Source organism: Fringilla coelebs, assembly GCF_963513975.1.
Source record: "Fringilla coelebs genome assembly, chromosome: 8".
Taxonomy (NCBI): domain Eukaryota; kingdom Metazoa; phylum Chordata; class Aves; order Passeriformes; family Fringillidae; genus Fringilla; species Fringilla coelebs.
In genome coordinates this window covers 24,602,635-24,623,865 of record NC_140066.1, presented here as the reverse complement: position 1 = coordinate 24,623,865, position 21,231 = coordinate 24,602,635, and the positions used below count along the sequence as shown (strand labels likewise).

Below are 21,231 nucleotides of genomic sequence, written 5' to 3'. Positions count from 1 at the left end.
GTGGACATGGAGGGAGACACCGGATCCGGGGTCCCGGCGCTGTCGGGCGGGGATGGAGCGGGCGCGGGCCAGGGCCTGGGCCCGGCCGATGAGGACCGGGACATGGAGGGGGCCCCCAGCTGCTCGGGGTCGCGCTCCCACCCCTTCGAGTTCGAGCGGGGTCGCTCGGAGTCCAGCGGCGATGAGGACGACGACGACGAAGACGACGAGGAAGAGGAGGTGGAGGAGGAAGAGGAGGAGATGGAGGGCGACACCAGGGCTCGGTTCGGCACGGATGATGGGGAGCTCGACTCGGACGACGACCGGGAGGTAAAAGGGGCGGGAGGGTGCCCGGGGCACGCCAGGCCCCGCTCCCGGCGTGCCCCGCGTGTGATAATGGACTTTTAATTATTTTTACTTTTAAAAATTATTATTATTGTTGCTATATTTATTTTATTATTACCCGAGTTCACTTCATCTGTCTCATTTAAGTGAAGCCCTTACAAACTCTCGGCGTGGCTGAGAGGGTGGTAGACGGTGGCACGTGGGCGAAATGAATGGTGCTATTGAGGGAAAGAAAGCCCTTTAGTCGGGCTTTGAGACGAGAGGAAACGTAAGAATCTAATGTGTCACCTCTCTCAGACACATCTCAGATAGTCGCTATTGAAGAAATTTGTTCTTTTTTGAAACACTGTTATTCAGCCAGGAAAGCTGTTGTGGAGCTACTTATGTGCGTTCCTGGTAAAAGTTCTTCATGACCAGGATTCAAAGCAGTGAAATTTCAGCCTTTGCTTCTATGTGTATTGTATAATTCATAAGTGTGTGTACAAACAGATGACTGTCTCTTGTCATACAAACTCTCTGTATATCTTGAATTGGGACTCCAGCTGAGCATTGCTGAGCATTTTCATATAATGATGTTGTTTGCCGCCTGTATCCACTTCAGGCTTGCTGGCTATGTGATATTTTGTTAAAAGAGTTTATTCAAAAGGACTTTTCCAAAATGATTGATTGTTTAAAGCTTTCTTTTTAGCTAAGATTCATGAAACAAATTGGATTACTGTTGTCACAAAGCTCAATTTAGAAAACTAGGTAAAAGTCTTTAAAAAATGAGCTCTACTTGAGAAGCAACTGATCTGTTAGGAAAAACATACTGATTCCATTTTTTTCCCCATGGTTTTAAGGCTGTGGTATTTTGGAAGCTGCAATCGAGGAATTTCATGGCTTAACCTGTGTATTCAAACTCTCACCAATTTTTGTTTGCAGCGTATGATAAACCTCGCAGAGTTGACCCCCTACATCCTGTGTTCCATCTGCAAAGGTTACTTTATTGATGCTACAACTATTACTGAATGTCTGCACACCTGTAAGTATCTGTCAGTATTGTCTGTCTAAGGGTTTTGTTGCAAATTCAAACCAGTTCAGCTGTTGAAATGTTCTGAGTTCAAAAAAATAATTTTCTGTTCAAAGTGAACATATGTTGTGTTTATTCTGCTCCTTAAGCAAGATATATTTGTGGGTATTTTAAGCATCAGAAAGTTATTAAATCAATCAATCATGAAGTCAGCTTTCCATATTACAAAGGGAGATGATGTAGAAGAAGATAAGGCCCAAGTAAGACAAAAGCAGAGCTACTGCATATATTTTCTTAAGTATTCTTTTTAAGTAGGCTCCGGGAATTTGAGTGTATAACTGAGAAAAGAAAGTTGAGTGGCTCTGCTTTTAATGGGCTGGAAAGTTTCCTGAGCTGTTGTTGATGTGAGCTTGAAAATTCACAAAACCCCATAAGCGCCTGTGGAAGTACCAGTTCAGGTACAGAGACAGTGGTCTGCACCCATGGCACAGTTTGTCCATAATCTGATGAATGGAAGCAGGTGGGAAATAAATAACTGATTTCAATGTGCTTGTCTTGTTATTTTTCCCCCTGGATCCTAGTGCCAGCAATTTTCCCAGTGCTAAAGAACTGTTTTCTCTCCAAACTAATAAAACACCTTCTGTGAAGCTGACTCTTTCAGCCACACCCATGTTCATACCTGAATCCCAGAATCCTGGTTTACTAGATCTCCCAAACATTCACACTGCATAGAGGGAAAACTTTCCTTCTCTCTCTCTTTTTTTTTCCCCTTTTTTTGGAGCACCACTCACTAGTTTGTTCTGTAGCACAAAGTATTCAGCAGAGTTTGCAATTTACAAAGAGGCACAGCTGTTACTAAGGACAACATAGAGTTGGAAATGCAGCTGTGGTGGTGTCTTGGAACTCTCCTGGTAAATGTTACGGAAAAGTGTCCTCTGTTCAGGCAGATGGGGAGCTGACCTCATAGCAGGTTATTTATTCTAGGTATTTCCACTTAACAGCATTTTTTCCAAGTTTTTAAAGGACTTGTAGAACACCATGAAAGTGGCAGAGTTAAGATTTCTTACCTTGTTTCTACTGAAAGTGTTTGTAGGGTGCTTTTTGGCAGTCAATATCCTGCCTTAGCCCTACTCACGTCCTACATCCACATTGAACTCTCAGCCATGCATCCATTGGACTAGGAGTGTTCAGTGACTTTATTTTGTATCTGACAAGTTTTGTATGTCAAGTCTTGGTGTATTTACCCCTTCTGCCTGAACAGATGGCACTGTGTGATGGACATGTGACTCCTGTGGGGTTTCTTTTCTTTACAGTTTGTAAAAGCTGCATCGTGAGGCACTTCTACTATAGCAACAGATGTCCAAAGTGCAATATTGTTGTACATCAGACACAGCCCCTCTATAATATCAGGTAATAAGTTTGTCGCATTTTTATAAATTTTCTACTTGATTTTAAGTGTTCTCCAGACTTGTAGTGCTTTCCTGTTTTAAACAAAGGAATGGTTACAAGAAACAATTTTGTTCTTCACTAATATGAATTTACTACAATAATTAATATAAAAAGACTCTATTGTTTTATCTAGTTTATATCCATTTCTAGGGTTTGTTACCCCTGCTCTGGGTATTTTTATGCATTTGCTCACTGTTACAGGTGATACAAACGCTTAACTATTTGGTTTGATTTCCTTTTAAGATGAAGTCTTTTTTGCATGGTATATTTATTAACTTTAAAAATTGAGTTTTAGTTTCTTGAGCTGTTCATGAAGGGTGGTGCTATCACTCCATGTACATCCCATTTCAATGTTATATTTGGCATCTTTGTTACAGTTTGCTAAAACTATTTTGTCTTGCACCAGACTCTTCTTTTTTTTTTTTTTTTCCTATTTCATAGACTGGACCGACAACTGCAAGATATAGTCTATAAATTAGTTGTCAATCTCGAGGAAAGTAAGTCCCTTTCTCTGTTACATTACTATCTAGAAATTGAAAAGAATGGAAAAGAGTAGTTTAAAGCCTTGTTTCTACTCTGGATTCTTCAAAATAGTTTTGTAATGTTTGGTTATAAATTGTAATGAATTAACTGTGACAACTGTGGCATCTTTCTGGCTGCTAAATGCTGTTGTGGTAGTGGTGTGTACCTTGTCTCATTAAACACAGCTGTCACTGTATCCAGATAAACATGCAGATAATATTTCACAGTTTGTTCCTCTTACTTTACTAGAATTGTATCATCTCATTCTGTGTAAAAAGTTCACTTGGCTCAGTAGAAAAAAATGCCAAGACTGATTCTCTGAAATGCTTTTATCTTTTCCTCATTGCCATATTTTCTTGTCTGATTTTAGATGTGTTTACTGTCTCATCTCATTTATCTTCAATTTTGAGAGCCAATGATCCTGCACAGTCCCCCTGGATGGGCTGAGTGAAATATACAATCCAGTGGATATGTATGGACTATAGATAGTATTGCTTTGTATACCATGAGCATATATGTAAAAAATACATGTATATATAAAAATATATGTGTATATACAAATATAGTCTATATAGAAATATATACATAGTGTATATGTATATACAAAAATAGTAAAAAAAGTACTTTATGTGAACAGTTTATAAAGTACTGTGTCATGTCACGAGGCATGACAGCCAGAAGGATACTAGTTCTTGCAGCTATTTCAGTATTGTTTATGGCCAGTTTCTCTGATTTTCTCCCAGTTATTACTAACAAATTTTAGTCTGGGTTTCTTAAGTACCTCAACCTCATGAAATACTAGTGATGGTGAAGGTCTGTAGAAACTTGGAAAGTTCTTGCTGCTCTAACCATTGAAAATTGGTCAATGAGAATGGATAATCTCAGCATCTGAAACATTTCAGCCTGTATTGTGCATTTTTTTCAGGAGAGAAAAAACAAATGCATGACTTCTACAAAGAAAGAGGATTAGAAGTGCCCAAACCAGGTGAGCTGTAATCACTTTAAGAAATACTGTTAAGAAATTACTTACCATATCATTTATTCTTAAGGGCTTTCTTTAAAATATTAGTTCACAATTGAAGATGGAAATACTCCTGGAAATATGGGATTCTTAGTTATTTGGAAGTTATAAATTGCCACAGATCTCAGATTACAAAAATAGATGAATTGTCAACACTTAAACCCTGATCATGGTTGAATTATTTTAAACTACATATTTTGCTTACAATCAGGAAATATATATAAAATGTGCATTAATGTTATCTTCTGGCTCTTAATAAGTAATAGACATTACAAAGGAGTAGAAAGGAGAGCTTCAAAGTCTGCTGAGCAGTGAGGGATTATTCTAATTATTTTGTGTCTTCCTATCAAACAAAGCTCTTTGGAGAGTGCTGTGCTGAAAGCTATTAAAATTCTGAATCACATACACAGCATAGAATGTAGGAACAGCTGATTTAGTAGTAAAAAAAGAGGATGAATTGCATGGGCTTTTTTACCTGGTGAGCTAGTCTGTTTTGCTCAGTGCATGTTGGTGTCTTATGCTGCTTTTATTTCAAGTTATCTTTGCATTTTGGCTACTTGAATATTTTAGCTGTCCCACAGCCAGTTCCACCAAGCAGAGGAAGACCCCGAAAAGTTCTGGGCTCAGTGTTCCGGATCCCACCAGAACTTGACATTTCCATACTTCTGGAGTTTATTGGGTGAGTTGTGGGCAAGTGTAAGAGCAGCTGACTGACATGAGGGTGCTGCTAGCATGTGATGAACCATTAGCTGCCTCTTAGTATTCATTAAATGTGCATTTCTTCCATCTCAAATAGTAGCAGGGAGCCAGTTTTAACTTACAGTGTGATAGTGACAGCCAGTTATGCACAGGTAGAGGATGCAGATAATTAAATGTTTAAGATGTATCTTCCTATAAAAGTAGCTTCCTAGGAAGTATAGTTTTAAAATGTAGATGTGTTTTATTTTTAACAAAGTTGTGCAGTCTCAGTAAACTGAGCAGAGAAATCCCTGTCTGTTCCAGTCCCTGATTCTTGTGGGTGGCAGCACTGTTCATGCTGGATGTGCTCGCAGGAAGCACTCAGTGGCTTTCAGATAATAGAAGCTTTTTAACATTGTGAATCCATGTACCTGCCTTAATTTTAGTTTTCATTTTCTTCATGCCTGACTTGCAGAAGTCAATTTAGACCTCAAATCTAGTAAACTTGTATCTGCCTGAGAAACAAGATGACTTTTCAATCTGTCTGTTATATTTGGTTTTTTGGTAGTTTTATTTCAAATGTCCAGCATTGGCAGCAAAGCAGGTAATGCTGTGTAAATGCCATCTATACCATGTGGAACTGTCCACTGTGGGGTTTTTTTTATTTATATGGAGGGAAGCACTGAAGGTTTCTAACAAAAAAAAAAGATGATGGCTTAACACCATCTAGTTTGTATTTTATTTTAGTGATTTTTTTAACCTTTGATAATTTATATTGTCAAAATCAAAGGCATTGTCTTAGCAATGAGAGATTAATACAGGATTTTGGAGAAAGAAAACTTGGAATAGATTGGGCCAGCCAAAAGAAATTGTTACCTTGAAAGTCTGACTCTCTACATTGTGTCTCTATGGATTATAATGTGGTCACCGGTGGCTGTGGAACTGTATCAAAGAAAATGACAGCTGTAGTGGAAAAGCTTTTATGTTTGTTTCTTAGTTCCTGACAGATTTACTCAGCTCTGACAACCTGGTACGTAGTTGGAGGTGGAGATAATCATAGTAACTTGAAGTGCCACATTAATATGTGGTCTGCACAAGTGTTATATTTGCTTGCTATAGCAAGTAGTTAGCTGATTTATAGCAATATTTGATTTTTTTGTCCTCTCCAATGCAATGAAAACACTGCACTGTTTCCTCTCTCATATGTACGTACTTGCTAATGCAATGCAAGAATAATGAAATGTTGTGTATTGGCCTTAATTAACTGAGAAATTTACACATTGCACTACAAGAAGGAGATAGGTGATCAATGATAGATCACATGCTCAGGCTGTGCAAATCAATGAACCTTGGCTGAAGCCAGCTGGAAATTTGGTTATTTGCCACCTTTGTATGTATTTCACATTCCAGGGAAACACATGCTGCTTTCCTGAGTTCCTAGATAGCATTAGCATTAATATTGTCATATGAACAGTCTGGAAGGCCAACATCTTGCCCAGGGACCCCCTGAGGTGGTTGGGTGCATTCTGTCTTAGATACTGTTAAGGTTCCAAATATCAAGGATCATGAAGTATGGAGGTTTAAGCAGCATCAATATTGCAACCTACTCCTATGAAAATTAGTGTTATGTTGTGTTTAAAAATGGCTTTAGGCTACATTGGGTTTTTTCACATTTTATGTAGAGAAATCTTGACATCCTAAATAGCTGAATTAACAAGAAAAATTGAGCAGAAATACAAATGGTAGGAGAAAAAGATAAAATAAATTCAGTCCAATATTGTTTTATGTATAGCAATTTAATGAAAGGAATAGCCTGAGTTTAGAAAATAAGTTGGATATGCAAGACTCATAAATCAATGTCACTGTTATAATAAAGAGCTTGAGGATATTAATAACTTACAATTTTAGCAATGTTGACTATTTATTCTTTTGTTTTTTCAGAGCTAATGAAGGCACAGGGAATTTTAAGGTACAAATATGATTAAATTTTTGTCTTACAGTTTACTTCAGGAATAATTATAGCCTGAGTATATTTAATTTAGTTTGGTTTTCTTATACTGAGTGCAGCTGAAGCTTTCATCAGAATAATAATAACCAATCTTGTATTGCAGTGTATTTCAAACCTATTGTTGTATAACATCACACCTACCCAGCCTTTTTTTTTTTCTTTTTATCCTCAAATTTCACAGTATTTTTTTTCATCATCTTTTTTCATCTTCAGTATCCCCTTCTACCCTTTCTGTCTCATATTTGCCCTTCTTTCTGCCTTGTCTGGGGTTTTTGGGCCACACAGAACATAGAACTGATTAAAGCATTTTAAAATAATCAGTTGCTTATTAATTTTTAAATGTTTTAACAGCATCTAGAGTCTTAATACATATTTAGTCTGTTCCCTGTGAGGTAATCTACAGGTAGATCAGAGAAGGGTTCAAAAATGTAAGCTGTTTCCCTGTTACTGGGCTGCTACTTGAGCTTGGAGTTTCTGAGGGATTAGTGCCAAAACCTGCCTTTAACTTAACTTTAAATCTTTATTTATTCTGTGCAGCCTTTGGAAAAGAAGTTTGTGCGTGTTTCCGGGGAGGCAACAATTGGACATGTGGAGAAATTCCTCAGAAGAAAAATGGATCTAGACCCTGCCTGTCAGGTACATCCTTGTTGTAGCAGTCACAAAGTTGTCTGTGCTTTGGACAGACATTTCCATTGTTCATTAGATTCTAGAAGTAATGTTAGAGTTTTTAATACAGTAAGGATTAAAAAATTAATTGTTTGCGATTTTGTGATCTGCAAGGAACAACTCTTCTAACTCATTTGCAACCTATTCAGATTTTCATAGTATTGTACTAACTGGACAGAATTTCTAAAGTGCCTTGTAAAATTTCAGCCAAAGAAATTAAAAGCCAAGACATTCTCCTGTTTCAAAGGTAAAACTAGACAGGAAAGTGGGAATGTGGGAGCATGCAAAGGCACGATGCAAGCTGCTGCAAGGTGAATAATAGTAAAATTTAACTGAAGGCAAACAAGGGCTAAGAAAGAATTATACTATGGATGGATGTGTACAAAAGAATTTCGCTTCATATTTTTCAACCATTTTGAGAGGAGCTGCTTGTCAAAACCAGTTTCCAATTCTTCAGTGTATTTCAGCAGCCATTCAGTTGGGAAAGTGCAAGAGTTCTGTAGTGTTTAAATAATTCTTAAAGCTGTCAGTTCCTGGAAGATCAAGCTGATGCTGATGTGAATAGGTAAATAGTATAAGTTTAGTACTGGGTTTGCAGTTAGGGCTGTTTTCATACAGCAGTAACTGTGGGACAATACTGCATGACTGTGTGCCTTAGTAATGAGTATTCATACTGCTTACCTTTTCAGTGGTGACAAAGCAAATCAAATATAAATTATTCATCCTGCAGAGGAATTAATGTATTTTTATTTGCTGCTTCCTCTCAGTGAGAGTCTGTAGCTTTTACATAGTGGTGACTTGATAGTCTAAACAAATACAAGTATCCTCAAAATGAGGCTGGAGAAACTTCTTGCATTATTTACTTGCTGTTTATTTGAGGGAAAGGAATTGTTTTGTTTGTTTGGATTTTCTTAAATAGTACATCAGAATCTCAATTTTCAGGAACACTGAGCATCTGTCTTGTAAACTGCAGGTGTCCATCTTTCAAAATCAGTCTGGGTCTGTGTGCTGGGTATCTTTCAGATTTTAAAATCTTCAGATCATCTGTTAGAGAACTTGAGATTTTTTCACTCATTAGTTACTTCCTACTTGGACTTTGCCAGACAGGTACAATCCCCTTGGTTAAATGTTACTAAATCTCAAAAGCTGATGATTTCATAGGTGTCCCTTCTTGAGATGTTGCTTGATGCTGAGCCAGTCACTCCTATCTGCTAGTATCTAGTTTGCCATTGTGTAAGGTGTAAGGCACAATCATTGGCTGGTTCTAATCCTTGGTCTCTTCTGTGCAAGCCCTGCCTGTTTGGAGGAAATGATAAATATTCTTTTTTCTACAAACAGATGCCTTGGCTGCCTTTTTTTCTCATCTTGAATGATATGCTCCCGTTTTTTTTTTCAGCAAGTATTTTTTTGGTCATTAGAAACCTGCAGTTGATTTTTATGCTCCAAGTCATGACTGTTGTCCTGATATCTAGGCTCATCTTTAAAAAATTTGGAAATTCAGGAAATGAAGCTGGAAGTATTTCTTTCTAGCCTGAGTGATCATTTCTTTGTCATATGGGGACTAAGATTAAAGGAGTGTATGTACTGAGCTGTTACCTTCTCATGGTAGTACACAGAGCTGAAGCTGATGGTTTGTTGGTAAACATGCAGAAAGTGGAAGAGATGTTAGATATGTCATTGAGGATTAATAAGCCTAATGAATCATGTCTTCCTCCAGCTTCCCAGGATGGATAATAAACTAAAACAAAATTAGGGAGAACCTGATTCTGAATTAGCACAAGCAGAAAAATTTAGAGAACGAGGTTACAAGCCATATGTGCAAAGAATTTAAATGTAGAAGATTCTTTGCTGCTTTTTTAGTTTGCTCTAGAAATTTGGAAGTGTTGAGGACTGCAGTGGTTCATTTCCTGTCAGCTTTCCCAAAGGATGTTAAAAAAGAAATAGATACTAACTTTGGACAACCAGTTCTTCCTTGTAAGATTACTTCTTTAGTATTATTTTCCAGCTCTCTTCATTACCAAAAATAATTGATTTTTATATAAAATGTCTTGAGTTTGGTGTGTTTAGTATGGAACTGGACTCCAAGAATTTGATTTCCATGGGAAGCTTGAAAGTTTCTTTCAGAAACTTAAGTTTCAGCCATACTAAGCTAAAATGCACTACATTTGCTGTACTTTTTACTACATTTACCTACAGAAAATTTATTGCAACAGTGTTGACTTCTTGTGTCTTACCTGGGACTTCAAAAGATTTGACTGTAAGGAAGACACAGAGTGTTTCCTCCTTTATCTCCTCAGTATATCAATTGCATTTTTGGCTTCGTTCCCGTAAGGACACTAGGTGTGGTTGTTTCGTGAGTGCAGTCAGTTCCCACTGAATATCAGCTGAGTTTGACAGTCTGCAGAAGTAATGTTTGAGCATGTTTTCAGTCATTCCCTGTTAGAGCTCATTTGGTGACCAAGTGATAGAAGGTATGTTACCCAACCCCCTGAACTCCTGGCTCTGCTGGGACATCTCCAACTTAATCTTGTCGTGTGGAATTTGAGCTAATACTTGCCCTTCTTCACTGACCTGCACAAGTGCAATGGATTTAGGTTAATGAAAATGTGAAATAAGCCATCTAGCTCGTCTGTGGCAGTATATATAGAAGTCTAAAAAGCAGTTTTGAAGCTACTGCCTTTGTTCTCTTTTTCCTTTTCTGAGAATTCAAATTGCTTTCAGACTTCTGTAATTGCATTTGCAAATGGATTATGATTTAAATTCCCTAGTTTATCTGAAGGTTAAGGCTTCATTTATATTTATCTACCACTTGAGCTGGCAGACTGTAGTTTCCTCTTTCTGATGCTTTGTTTTGAAATCTGTGCTTTGGACAATGACTAATTTTCTGTATGTGTTTATGTATACTTCTAATTACAAGGTGTCTCTTGAATTTTCTTGCTCACTTGAATATTCTTGAGAGGGTGCAAATCTTTTTTTTAGAAACTGGAATTGCCAGTAATAGCTAAGTAGGTAACATCTGATAGGAGCTAAATACAGGTTGTGGTGTTTGGAACCCAGTAGATTCTTGTCTGTGGCATCAGAAGTTTTCTTTAGAGTGTGATTTCCTTTGAGCTTCTCCTGCAAAATTCCTTCCTGCTATCTTCTGTAAGGATGAGAGAAGCTGCTGAAAGACTTGCAGCTCAGCTGCTTGGAATTCATTAATGTGGCTGATGGAACAGAAATGTTCTATTAGCAGATATGCATTCCTAAAAGTGTGTGAACTGCAGTCTGGGGGGAGGCTGGGAGAAAGGACTCTGTGCTCATGCACAGTGTAGTTGTTGATGCAGTTTCTTTTTGCCAGTCTTGGACCCTGGAATAAAAGCATCCAGGGCCTCTGGAAAGTAAACAGCAGCTAGAGGAAATGGAAAATCTGACAGCTTTTTAAATAACTAGCTCAAATACTCATGTCAGTCTCTAAAACTTTGTTTTTTCTTTGTCCTTCCCTGGGTAGTATGAGTTGCTATAGAAGCCTATACCAACTGAGGCCTACTGCTTTCTGGGCCACATTCTCCCTTAGGATGAGTCTTATGTGAGGTGTCCCTTGCATGAACTTTTTCTATTTTTATATCTGTCTTACTTAGCATGAATTTAAAATTGTCTGTTATGGTGGCTTTTAGAGAAATAGCTCTAATAGCAGACATGTCACCAAAAGAAAAGAAATGGCATAATGGAAAACCTACTTTACTTTAATAAGAATTTTAACAGAAGTGATTGAGTATTCAGCAGATTCACCTTCATGCTTCCTTTCAACAAAATGTCAAGCTGCAGTTACTGCTGTCTCAGGCAATCAGCAGTAGTTGGCTTCAATTTTACCAGTAATTTGAAATTTTAGTAAATTCATAGCACTGGTGGTGCTGGTACCTCTTTTGTAATGGAACATATTAATTCCTGTATGACACGAGGATTCCTCTGAGACACATTTCACTACTTATTTTTTGTGCTGACCTGAGATTTATTTTTTCATAGTATGTTTTATTCCCTTGTCCTTATAGAAGGAATGCTAGCATAACAATTAGCAGGCAGAACTTCAGGTTTTGGTGCTGGAATTAGGAGATTAAGCATTTGGTATTCAGAGAACTGTAATACAGTAAATGTGAGAAACTTGTCTCAATTTATTATTAGACACTGGCTCTTTAATGATTGCTGTTTGAAACTGGAGCAGCAGGTACAACAGTGTTCTTTCAAACAAGCATTCTAATTCTGAGAGACTGTCAGCAGCTGCAACTGTCTGTTTGCATCCTGTATTGGTCAAACAGATTAGATTTTCTATTTCTGTAGAATATATAAAATATTTATGTGATATGTTTCATTGGGAGCAAGACTGAGTTTTCAGTGCCTTATGCTATAAAAATTGTAGAAGTAAGCTTACAAGCAAAAGTAATTAAACTCATATGTCTGGAAAGCAAAGCAGTCATGTTTGTCTTCCTGCAGTAATAACTGTAGAGGTTAAAAATGCATGGAAGGTAGCAGGAAGAACTGCAGACAGTTTTCCAAAAGGAAAATAAATACATTTTTCGAGTACTGTGTTAAATACATCAAATGTTGATGTTAACTATATAAGTATATATGGATCAACAGCTAATCAGTATTTACTATTATGTCCACACAAATTTTTACTTTCTGGAAGCTATAAGCAGAAGTGCTACTAAGCAGTTTATATCTTCTGCACATTAAGAATCAAACACAAAAAGTATTCTGCATCATTCTCATACAGTACAGGTGGTACAGTAAATGAGTCCTTTTTGAACCTCTGAGGAGTAGAATTCTTGCATTCCCAAGTTTCAGAACAATGTGGTCTGCCAGCACAAATCTTGCTAAATCTTTCCATGAAGAACAAGAGAGGTAGTGGGTCAGCCTGCAGAAGAAGATAAATCTGGGGGAGTGGAAGAGCTGCAGCACAGAGCACATCCTGTGGTGGAAAGGAGCTGTGTAAGACAGTATGTCATGCTATTGCAGTGTGCTCCCACTGCTGCAGGGGCAGAGCCTTGGCAGTTCCCTTGCAGAAAGCTGTGGGACTTCTCATTGTCAATGCTCTTATGATAGGAGCTGATAGGAGCTAAATACAGGTTGTGGTAGATTCTTGTCTGTGGCATCAAAAGTTTTCTTTAGAGTGTGATTTCTTGTCAATTCATAGGTGAGAGCACTCTCATTTCCTTATCTAGAAATTGCTCATAAGAAAAATGTAAGCAAGCTCCAGTTGAGAGAGGAAAACAGAGCTGTGGTAGCTGCTCTAATTTGGAATGTTAGAGACTGGGTTTACATTATACACTGCAAATACATGGTAACTTTATATAGAGAAGCCTATTTTCTTAATAATCAAGGCAAAGAATTCAAAATACCTGATTAAGGTATGTGTTTTCCACAAAATTACTCATTTTGTGGGTAGTTACTAAACAAGTGCCTCCCATGGAATTGCAGGCACCACTGACAGAGTTCAGCTGCAGTAGAGGACAATGCATGGAACTGCTGAGAATGCCCTGCAGCTGCACCCCAGGAATACTGACTGAGTGCATGCTGAAAGAGGACTGCCATGTAACTGCTGACAATGGCATGCACCAAGATGCTCCTTTCTATTAAGGCACTTCTTCCCCAGTATTAAATGGAAATAGTCAGGGGTTTTCTCCCTGAGATAAGGAGGATGTCAATGCCTCTTTTTTTTGGTGGCACAGACAAGTTTCACTCTTTTGCAACTGATGAATGATGGCAGATGTTTGTGTGGTTGTTCTAATACATGATCTAAATTCCCATTAAATTCATCACAGCTATTAGTAAAGAGCTTGTTTCAGTGGACACACCAAACTGAGTGAAACAATAAACTGTCCTCTCTGTTCAGCAGTGAACCCAGGTCAGGGCCATGAAAGGCTTTAGGGCAGTGCAGTAGTGCTGTGAATGCTAAATACATTTGGACAGCAGAGGTTAAGATGGCTTTAGTGTCTATGCTAGCATTGAAATCTGCTAATGAAATTGAAAGGGCTTGGATACTGTTTTGCTACTCCGAAGGCAAGTTGGCCTTAACCATGCTTATGTTTTTTCACAGGTGGATATAATATGTGGTGATCACCTGCTGGAGCACTACCAGACACTGAGGGAAATTCGTCAGGTCATAGGAGAGAGTGCAGTACAGGTATGTGGCAGCTGGGGCTTGGTTCCAGGTTTTCTGTTTCAAAACAGAAGACCTCTCTTAAGCCCTCGGGTAGCACCAGCTTGTCTGAAGAAGTCACTAAGAAAAATCTCTCCAGTTTATGCAAAATCATTTTTATCTTGTAAGTAGAGTTGACAAAGTGTACCACGTTCTTCTTGGTCTCGTGATGTTCTGGATATGAGGGGTATGTGTTGGGGTTTTTTTGGGGTTCTTTTTCCCCCCAAAACAAGTTGCTACTTTAAAATGATAAAATGTACCAGCCATTCTTTCAATTAACATTCCTTGTTTTTCCTCTCTGGCAATTGCATCTCTGCAGGAAATCAGAGGGCAAATCCCAAATAAGGCTATCCTTGTGACTGGGTCAGGAGAATAAACTTGCTTATAAAAACAAACCACAGATAGAGGGTAATGAATGCAGTAAATGTGCTTGATGCATATTGTATTGCCTCTGGTCACAGCATGAGTGTATGGCCAGCTATTTCTTGTTGATAACTTGCTGTCTTTAGTGTTGCTGGCTTTGCAAATAAGAAGGCATTTTTTAAAAATTCTTTGTGAATCTTTTCAAAGCATTTTTAAAGGACCACACCATTTTAGAAGTACAGCAGAAACAATGGAGTACTCTGTCAAGTGCATCATTAGACAGAGATGTAAAATTGTGATGTATGGTAAATTGTATCTTAATCTGAACTTAGTGTGAAAAATTAGTATTTACTACAGTAGGAAGAAATAGGATTAGATTGGTATTTTATTTGGAAAGCAATCCTAGGAGATAGCAGAAGGGCTAAAATAGTAGCAAAATCAGCTCTCCTCACTTGTTTGTGCACACACGTGCACAAACATTTACATTTAAAATTCTGGCTGAGCTCTCTTATGCTACAGGAAGGTTTCTGTGTTGGAGGCAGGAAGTAAAAAGCTGAATTTGAGATCTCTTAGACCTTGCTTCACTTGGATTTGAATCACTAGGAGGGGTCCCAGAGTCAGGGCAGAGGTGTTTGGCTTATGTTAATATTGACAAACATTAAAATCTGTGAGGCTTGTGCTGTTTCTGCAGTTGAAGGGAATAAATTCCACACCTGATGTCTTAGCTGGTTTATAATAGCATAAAGAAGAAATGAAAATGTAACCTAATCCAGTTTGTGGAGCAGGGGGTAGAAACTGGGGGGAAGTGGGCACTGGCAACCAGTTTGTTTCTGACACTATGAGTCATTGCAAGTAAATTCAGCAGTCAGCACACAGTGATGGAAGTGCTCTCTACTAAAAGCTTCAGTAAATGGCAGGGGGATGATACATTTCTCAGTCCAGGGGTATAGTCACATGTATGGTTTTAGACTTGAGCTTAGCACGAAAGCTTTTCATATATGAGAAATGCTCTTGGGGGAGCACTTGAAGGAATACTGCAGCAGTTTCATTTCTTGTCAGAACTGGGTCTGCCTGATTGATGTTTGGTGATAAAGTACCAGTCAGCAGCTCCACTAAGAGAGCAGGTGCCTTGGGATGCATTCTCCAGTGATGTTTCAAATCTCATTTATTACCAAATCAGTATGCTACCAGTTAATTCTCTCAAGGCTTCTCTATTGGACAAATAAATAGAAAAGAAGCATCTTGGCTTATTGTGAAGTCTTGTTCTTTCTTAGTCACTTTGGACAGGAAATTTGAAAGACCAGGTTCACCTTTATTTTCTCTTCAAATTGTTAGAAGATCTCTAAGGATGCCAAATAGTTACAGTAGTAATGTTGCTTCTTTTTTGATATTGACATATTGTGACATTTTCATGTTTTTTAGTCTAACATAATACTTTTTTAGAAATCAAGAGGATGTATCTCTATGATTAAAAAAACCTTAGAAAATATTTTTAGATAATTAGCCATGAAAAAAAATCCCAACGAATGGGTCAAGTCTAAAATGGTGAGGGTTGTTAGTTTCTCACCAGGATCTGAAATTCAGTAAAGAGCACAGTTGTCCTGGCCAGTGAAACTACAAGTACAGAGGAACATTTGATGAATTTTACATTAAACTCCAAGGGCATCTTGTGCCTTTGTAACTTTCCAGCCTTTCCAAATCAGTGTTGGAGCTTGGAATGTCCCTAACAGCTTCACCAGAATGCTGAGACACTGTTCAATACTGCTGTTGTCATTTACAGGTTTCTGAGGTTCATTGTAGATGCTTCATGCAAAGAAAAAAGCTTCAGTAACTACTTCTGCAACAGAAAGTCATTTGAAGGAATAAACATTGGGCTCTTTTATTTAGATGACTACAACCACTGTTAGAGGAGAAAAATAGCTGCTATTCTGAGTCACATTTTTCACTTACAAGTTCATTCATGTCAGCAGTTATTCTTTTTGCTGGGAAAAGTGATTATAAAAATGCAGATAAGTTTCTCTTTGGCAAATATATTAATGTGCATTCTTTGGTAGCATTTGCAGCATCACATGTATGTGATTTATTGTTCTGAACCACAATCACTGTGGTGCTCTTAGTGGCTTTTACTTACATCGAATGGTTCTTAAGATTTGTTTGTGAAGATTTTGGGTGTTGTATTTCTTTTTTTCTTTTTTATTCCTACTGACTAGCACTGTATAATCATGCCTTAGAGCCTGAGTAAATTAAAGTCTCCTGAGGGTGCAAGCTAGCAGGATTTTATCTCTGCTGGATACATTTCTGCCTTTTCAACAAGTGTGGGAAGACCAAATGTGATGTGATCATAAAATAAAGATTCCTGACACTGATCCCATAGTAACCTATTGGGTTGTTTTAATTTAAGTAAATAGGCAACTAATTTTAGTGGTTGAATGTAAGCAAATAACATGTTCATTTCTGGTAGTTGATAGAAGGCTAAAAAAGAATCAGGAATAAATCTTATTTAATCTTGTAGATGTCAAGATATTTTGACATTTCTGAAATTGGGTGGTTGATTAAATCTTCCTAATTAGCTGAAAGTAGGATTTCTAGCTCTGTTTAGGGCAAAAACTTAAAAAACTCACTGACAGAATTTATATAATAAGAAACAACTTTGCTCTTTTAATATTTTAAACGGTGTAAAACTTGTGGACTTTACTGCAAGGAGTGATCAAAGACACTTACAGAGACTTTTGTCACCAGGCATTGAGATCTGCCTGTAATTATGATTTTGATCAGGTAGCTGAGAAAGGAAGCTTGTTATTGACTAAAAGGGAGTATAACTTCTTCCCAGCATTACCTTCCTCCCCTCTGCTGCACAAATGCAACCTGACCCAAGCTGCTGGTTATTTTCATTTGTCTAAAACTGTGCCCTCTCAGAGTTCTGCATCACTGATGGATGTAATGAGCTCACACATGGGAAAAGCTAAAAGGAGTAGCTTCCTTGATGTCCTTGGCCCTTAGCACAGAGGTTTGACAGGTTATAATGGTCTCTTTGTAGCTCTCACCTTTTTGTAACCCAATGCTATTGTGCTGTTTTTTTGGTCTCCTGAGCTAGGCAGGAAGAACTGTGCTCTAATTTAATTACTGTGACCTTCTAACACACATTTCCTATGGAAGTGTTTTACTCTTTGCTATGGGAATGTTGAATTTGGAAAGTGGGGCACTTTTTGTTGCTGCTGCTCTTAGAACATCAAAAGAGGTGTATGCTCTGATGTTTTGGGCTGTCAGTGCCACTCTAAAATTTATAGTTGGGTGTAACAGGTGGGATGCTTTGCAATTTGTTTAGGTCAGGGTCACAAATGTGTGTCAAAGGACACTGGAGAGCTTTGCTTTTCTTTTGTGCCTGGGTTAGCCTTGAGATTTGTAATGGGCAGTGAGAGCTCATTCTGTGTTTGGACTTCCTTTAAATAACAGTATCTAGGGAAAGCAGCTGAACATAGATAGAAATGTATCATCCTTTGCAAGTGAATAATTGCAGAGTAAGAAGTGCCAGTACTGGAGTAACTCTCAGCTTCTCTTTGTAGAGAAGGAATTGCAGTGGGTTTGGGCCTGGGTTTAACAGGGCTATTTCCTTTAAATGTCCTACTGCCAAATGTACCATTTCAAAATTATTCATCAAAGAATACATTGTAGCATTTTCTTCTTGTATACGTATTTATTTCCTTTAAGAAACTGGAAAATAGAGGAAAAACTGGTTTTGACCACAATTTTTCTCCAAAAATAAAATTTTGAATGTGTCTTATTTTCTCTTTTGAAGGAACTAGTGGGCACAAGGAGTAAGTACCTTTGGGAAGGTATAACAACGTTTTCATGTGCCAGGAGGTTCCTGAGTAACCTCTTAGAACCTGTTCTGCCTTGCAATGCTGCTGTCCCAATTTATGCTAATCACCTAATCAGTTAAAGCTCCTGTATCCTTTCAGGAGTTAGCAATGGGTTCCTGGTTATTAACAGGGTAGGAAGATGAAGAAAAGTTAGTGAGTTGGTACTAACACATTATCTTACAGCCTGTGTCTTAACAGGTAAAAACATCTGAAGCAAAATATAGTAAAAATTCTAACATGTCAGTTGGTACCAATGTAGTTTTCTCTTCAAAAAATTACTTTTTTTAAAGTCTGTCCATATAAGTAGGTGTAATGCAATGTCAGATTCCCAGTGGCTCTGTGGTGGAAGCAGACAAAGTGCTGCCCTTCAGCAGCTGCCTGTGAATTAAGTGACATAAGTAAGACTAATGGCTCAGAAGTGTCATGTTTCACAGGTGAAGAGATTCTTTATTATGCCAAGCAGTCTTGGAAGAGGAGAAACTTGAGTTAATAAACGAATAGTTTGTCATTTGGAGGTTTTTTAATCCAATGTGTTTATTACTTAGTAAATGTATATAGTAGTAGCCTGGACTCTTGTGCTACAACTTTTGGCAGCACTTTCTAGAACTACTTAATGGATTACATTTTTTTCTGCTCCCTCATGCCATGTGGAAATCAGCACAACTTGTAACCAAGAGCCTATTGTATGATGATAATGCCATTATAACTTTATTATAAAAGCAGTACCAGATTTTACCTTTTTTTTTTTACCACACTTTTCCATCTCAAAGAGGGGAGGGGAATGCAGTTATTTGCCTTGATACTTCAAAACTTGCATTCTCCATATGGAAGGGACAGAGTATCAACTGGTGAGATTGTACCTGGGGTCCTGCCATGCAGCAGTTGTACCAGGTGGGGACAGAAATGCCTGGGGAGAAGGGAAAGTGCTTCTATGAGACAGTTTCTCTCTCTTCTCTCTAGGATGGTCTACTTGTACTGCACTATGGCTTGGTGGTGTCTCCACTAACTTAAAGGTGTCTGGAATATCAGAAGGCAAAAGAATCTGAAGTCATGGAGCTCCTTCGGTGCTGTTTCTCACCAAAGAAGCCGTCGCATTTCCTGTGGCAGGAAGCGAGTGAAAGGAGCCACCACTCACTGCTGTGTGCTTGTAATGTAACGTCTGACTTCACCACTGTAAAAAATGCAGCTTCTCTAAGTACAGCTGTAGATGTTGCTATGCTTCATGTTACTGATTACTGTCTTCAAATTTCACTCAGCTCAGGGAAATTAAGTGCTCCAAGTAGCTAATTTTTTTTTTTACTTTCTAAAACCACAAGATTTCACAGGGTGAACAGCCTTTTTTTCCTCTAGGCTCTGAGATTTCTCTGGCTAAGTGTCTAGCTAGAATCATGCTCTCAGGGATGATCTTCAATGAGCAGTATAATTTGTTTTGGGCAAGAGACAGTCATTTGCCTAAAAAAAAAATATACTGTGATCATCTGTTTTTGGATGTGATTTGGGGAGAGGAAGGAAACTTCAGAAATGCAGACCAAAATAGGTAGAAAATAATGCAGCATAAGCATTGTTTTTTGAGAAGTAGCATTAAATTTGTTGTTTTTCTTGAAGAAAGACAATTTTGTTTGCACTGGAAATATATTTGCTGGTAGTTTGGCTTATACCAAATGGTGGATCATGCATCTCTAGTCTGAATGGAGATGAGCTGGCTGTAAGCTGGTTAAACTATGCATGGAAAAAAAAAAGTAGCACCTCTTTCTACCTGCTTGCTGTATATAAGGTCATCACTGTCAATCTGCTATCATGTAAAATCTGTCAACTGACTTGTCTTGACTGTCAGACGCATAAATCCATTCACTTTAGCACATACCTCTCCAGCAGCTGTGAAAATGGTCACTTTTCCCACTCTTTCTAGGGTGTTTTAGTGCATTGTAGTGGAGATCAGGGTTAAATAATGTAATACCTGCCTGTTACTACCAGATTCACAGAGGACATTAGGTGACTTTAATTTTAACATGTTAAAATACTGGGTTTGGTGACAAGTGTAACAACTGGTGACAACTTCAGATTTTCTTCTGTTTGAGATTATTTCCATGTTGTCTTGTGCAGCATTAAGGACCAGAGGGCTCTGGGTGTTACGGTCATGGTGCATACTGGGTCATCAGTGTGGGGATTCATGAAAGCTTCCAGTGGGCACCAGGCTCCTTCCCTCCCCTACAGTCAGTGCAGGGAAAAGGAAGAGATTGCTTTGTAAGGCATTTCAGAGCACTTAGGTTACAGAACCATAGAATTGTTAGGGTTGGACAGGCCTCTGGAGGTCACGCAGTCCAACCTCCCTGCCAAGGCAGGGTTATCAGAGCAGGAGACACAGGAACGTGTCCAGGTGGGTTTGGAATGTCTCCAGAGAGGGAGACTCCTCACCTTCCTTGGGCAGCCTTTCTTTCTTTCAGTCAGCTGATGAGGCAGCAGCAGCAACTGAGCTAAGTCCAGGGGTGAGGGTTTGATTGAGCTGTGCAGAGGTTTTGGAGCTTGGGACACACCTGAGCAGCAGCCCCAAGCTCCATCCAGACCTGGAAGCCCTTGGCAGCCAGTCAGGCATGGAGGGGACATTGCCAGGAGCAGTGAGGGACATTTAAGTGTCCCTAAGGAGCAGGACAAGCCCTTGTGGCCTCTGCTGGGCCCTCTCCTGGAGCTCCTTGTCCTTCTTGCACTGAGGATCCCAGAACTGGGCACAGCACTCCAGATGTGGCCTCGCCAGGGCTGGGTAGAAGGGTAGGATCACTTCCCTTGACCTGCTGGCCACACTCTTCCCAAAGCACCCCCAAATTCCATTGGCCCTCCTGGCTGCAAGGGCTCAAATGCATTTGTTCACTGTCAGCCAAAGAGGACTGGCATCCTTTGTCTAAAGAAAGCTTTCATGAATCCTCCCTCAGGTCTTTACAATAAACATTGTTGTCTGTGAAGGTGGCACCATAAGAAAAAAGAGTTTTGTTTGAAGTAACTCTCATGATGCTTCTAAATATGTAACAAAAAGCCTTTTTAGCTAAAAACTCCTATTTTACCTTTAAAGTTTGTACAAAAGTAGTGTTTAAAATGCAGCAGAAAATGAGATTATTTTGTAAACACCTCGTGAGTTGTGTTAATAAAAGATTATATATT

At 38.6% G+C, this 21,231-nt stretch overlaps 1 protein-coding gene across 1 annotated transcript; it reads left to right on the top strand.

Moving 5' to 3' along the window:
* Positions 1 to 6: 6 nt before the first annotated feature.
* On the top strand, positions 7 to 21,230 carry PCGF6 (polycomb group ring finger 6; the record flags this gene model as incomplete). Its single annotated transcript, XM_084210522.1, has 10 exons — positions 7 to 309; positions 1,246 to 1,345; positions 2,647 to 2,743; positions 3,224 to 3,279; positions 4,230 to 4,289; positions 4,896 to 5,004; positions 6,945 to 6,972; positions 7,549 to 7,647; positions 13,754 to 13,840; positions 19,039 to 21,230. 10 exons carry the CDS (start codon positions 7 to 9, stop codon positions 19,087 to 19,089), a joined length of 990 nt encoding a protein of 329 aa, XP_084066648.1. The 3' UTR covers positions 19,090 to 21,230.
* Between the last annotated feature and the right edge of the window lies 1 nt (position 21,231).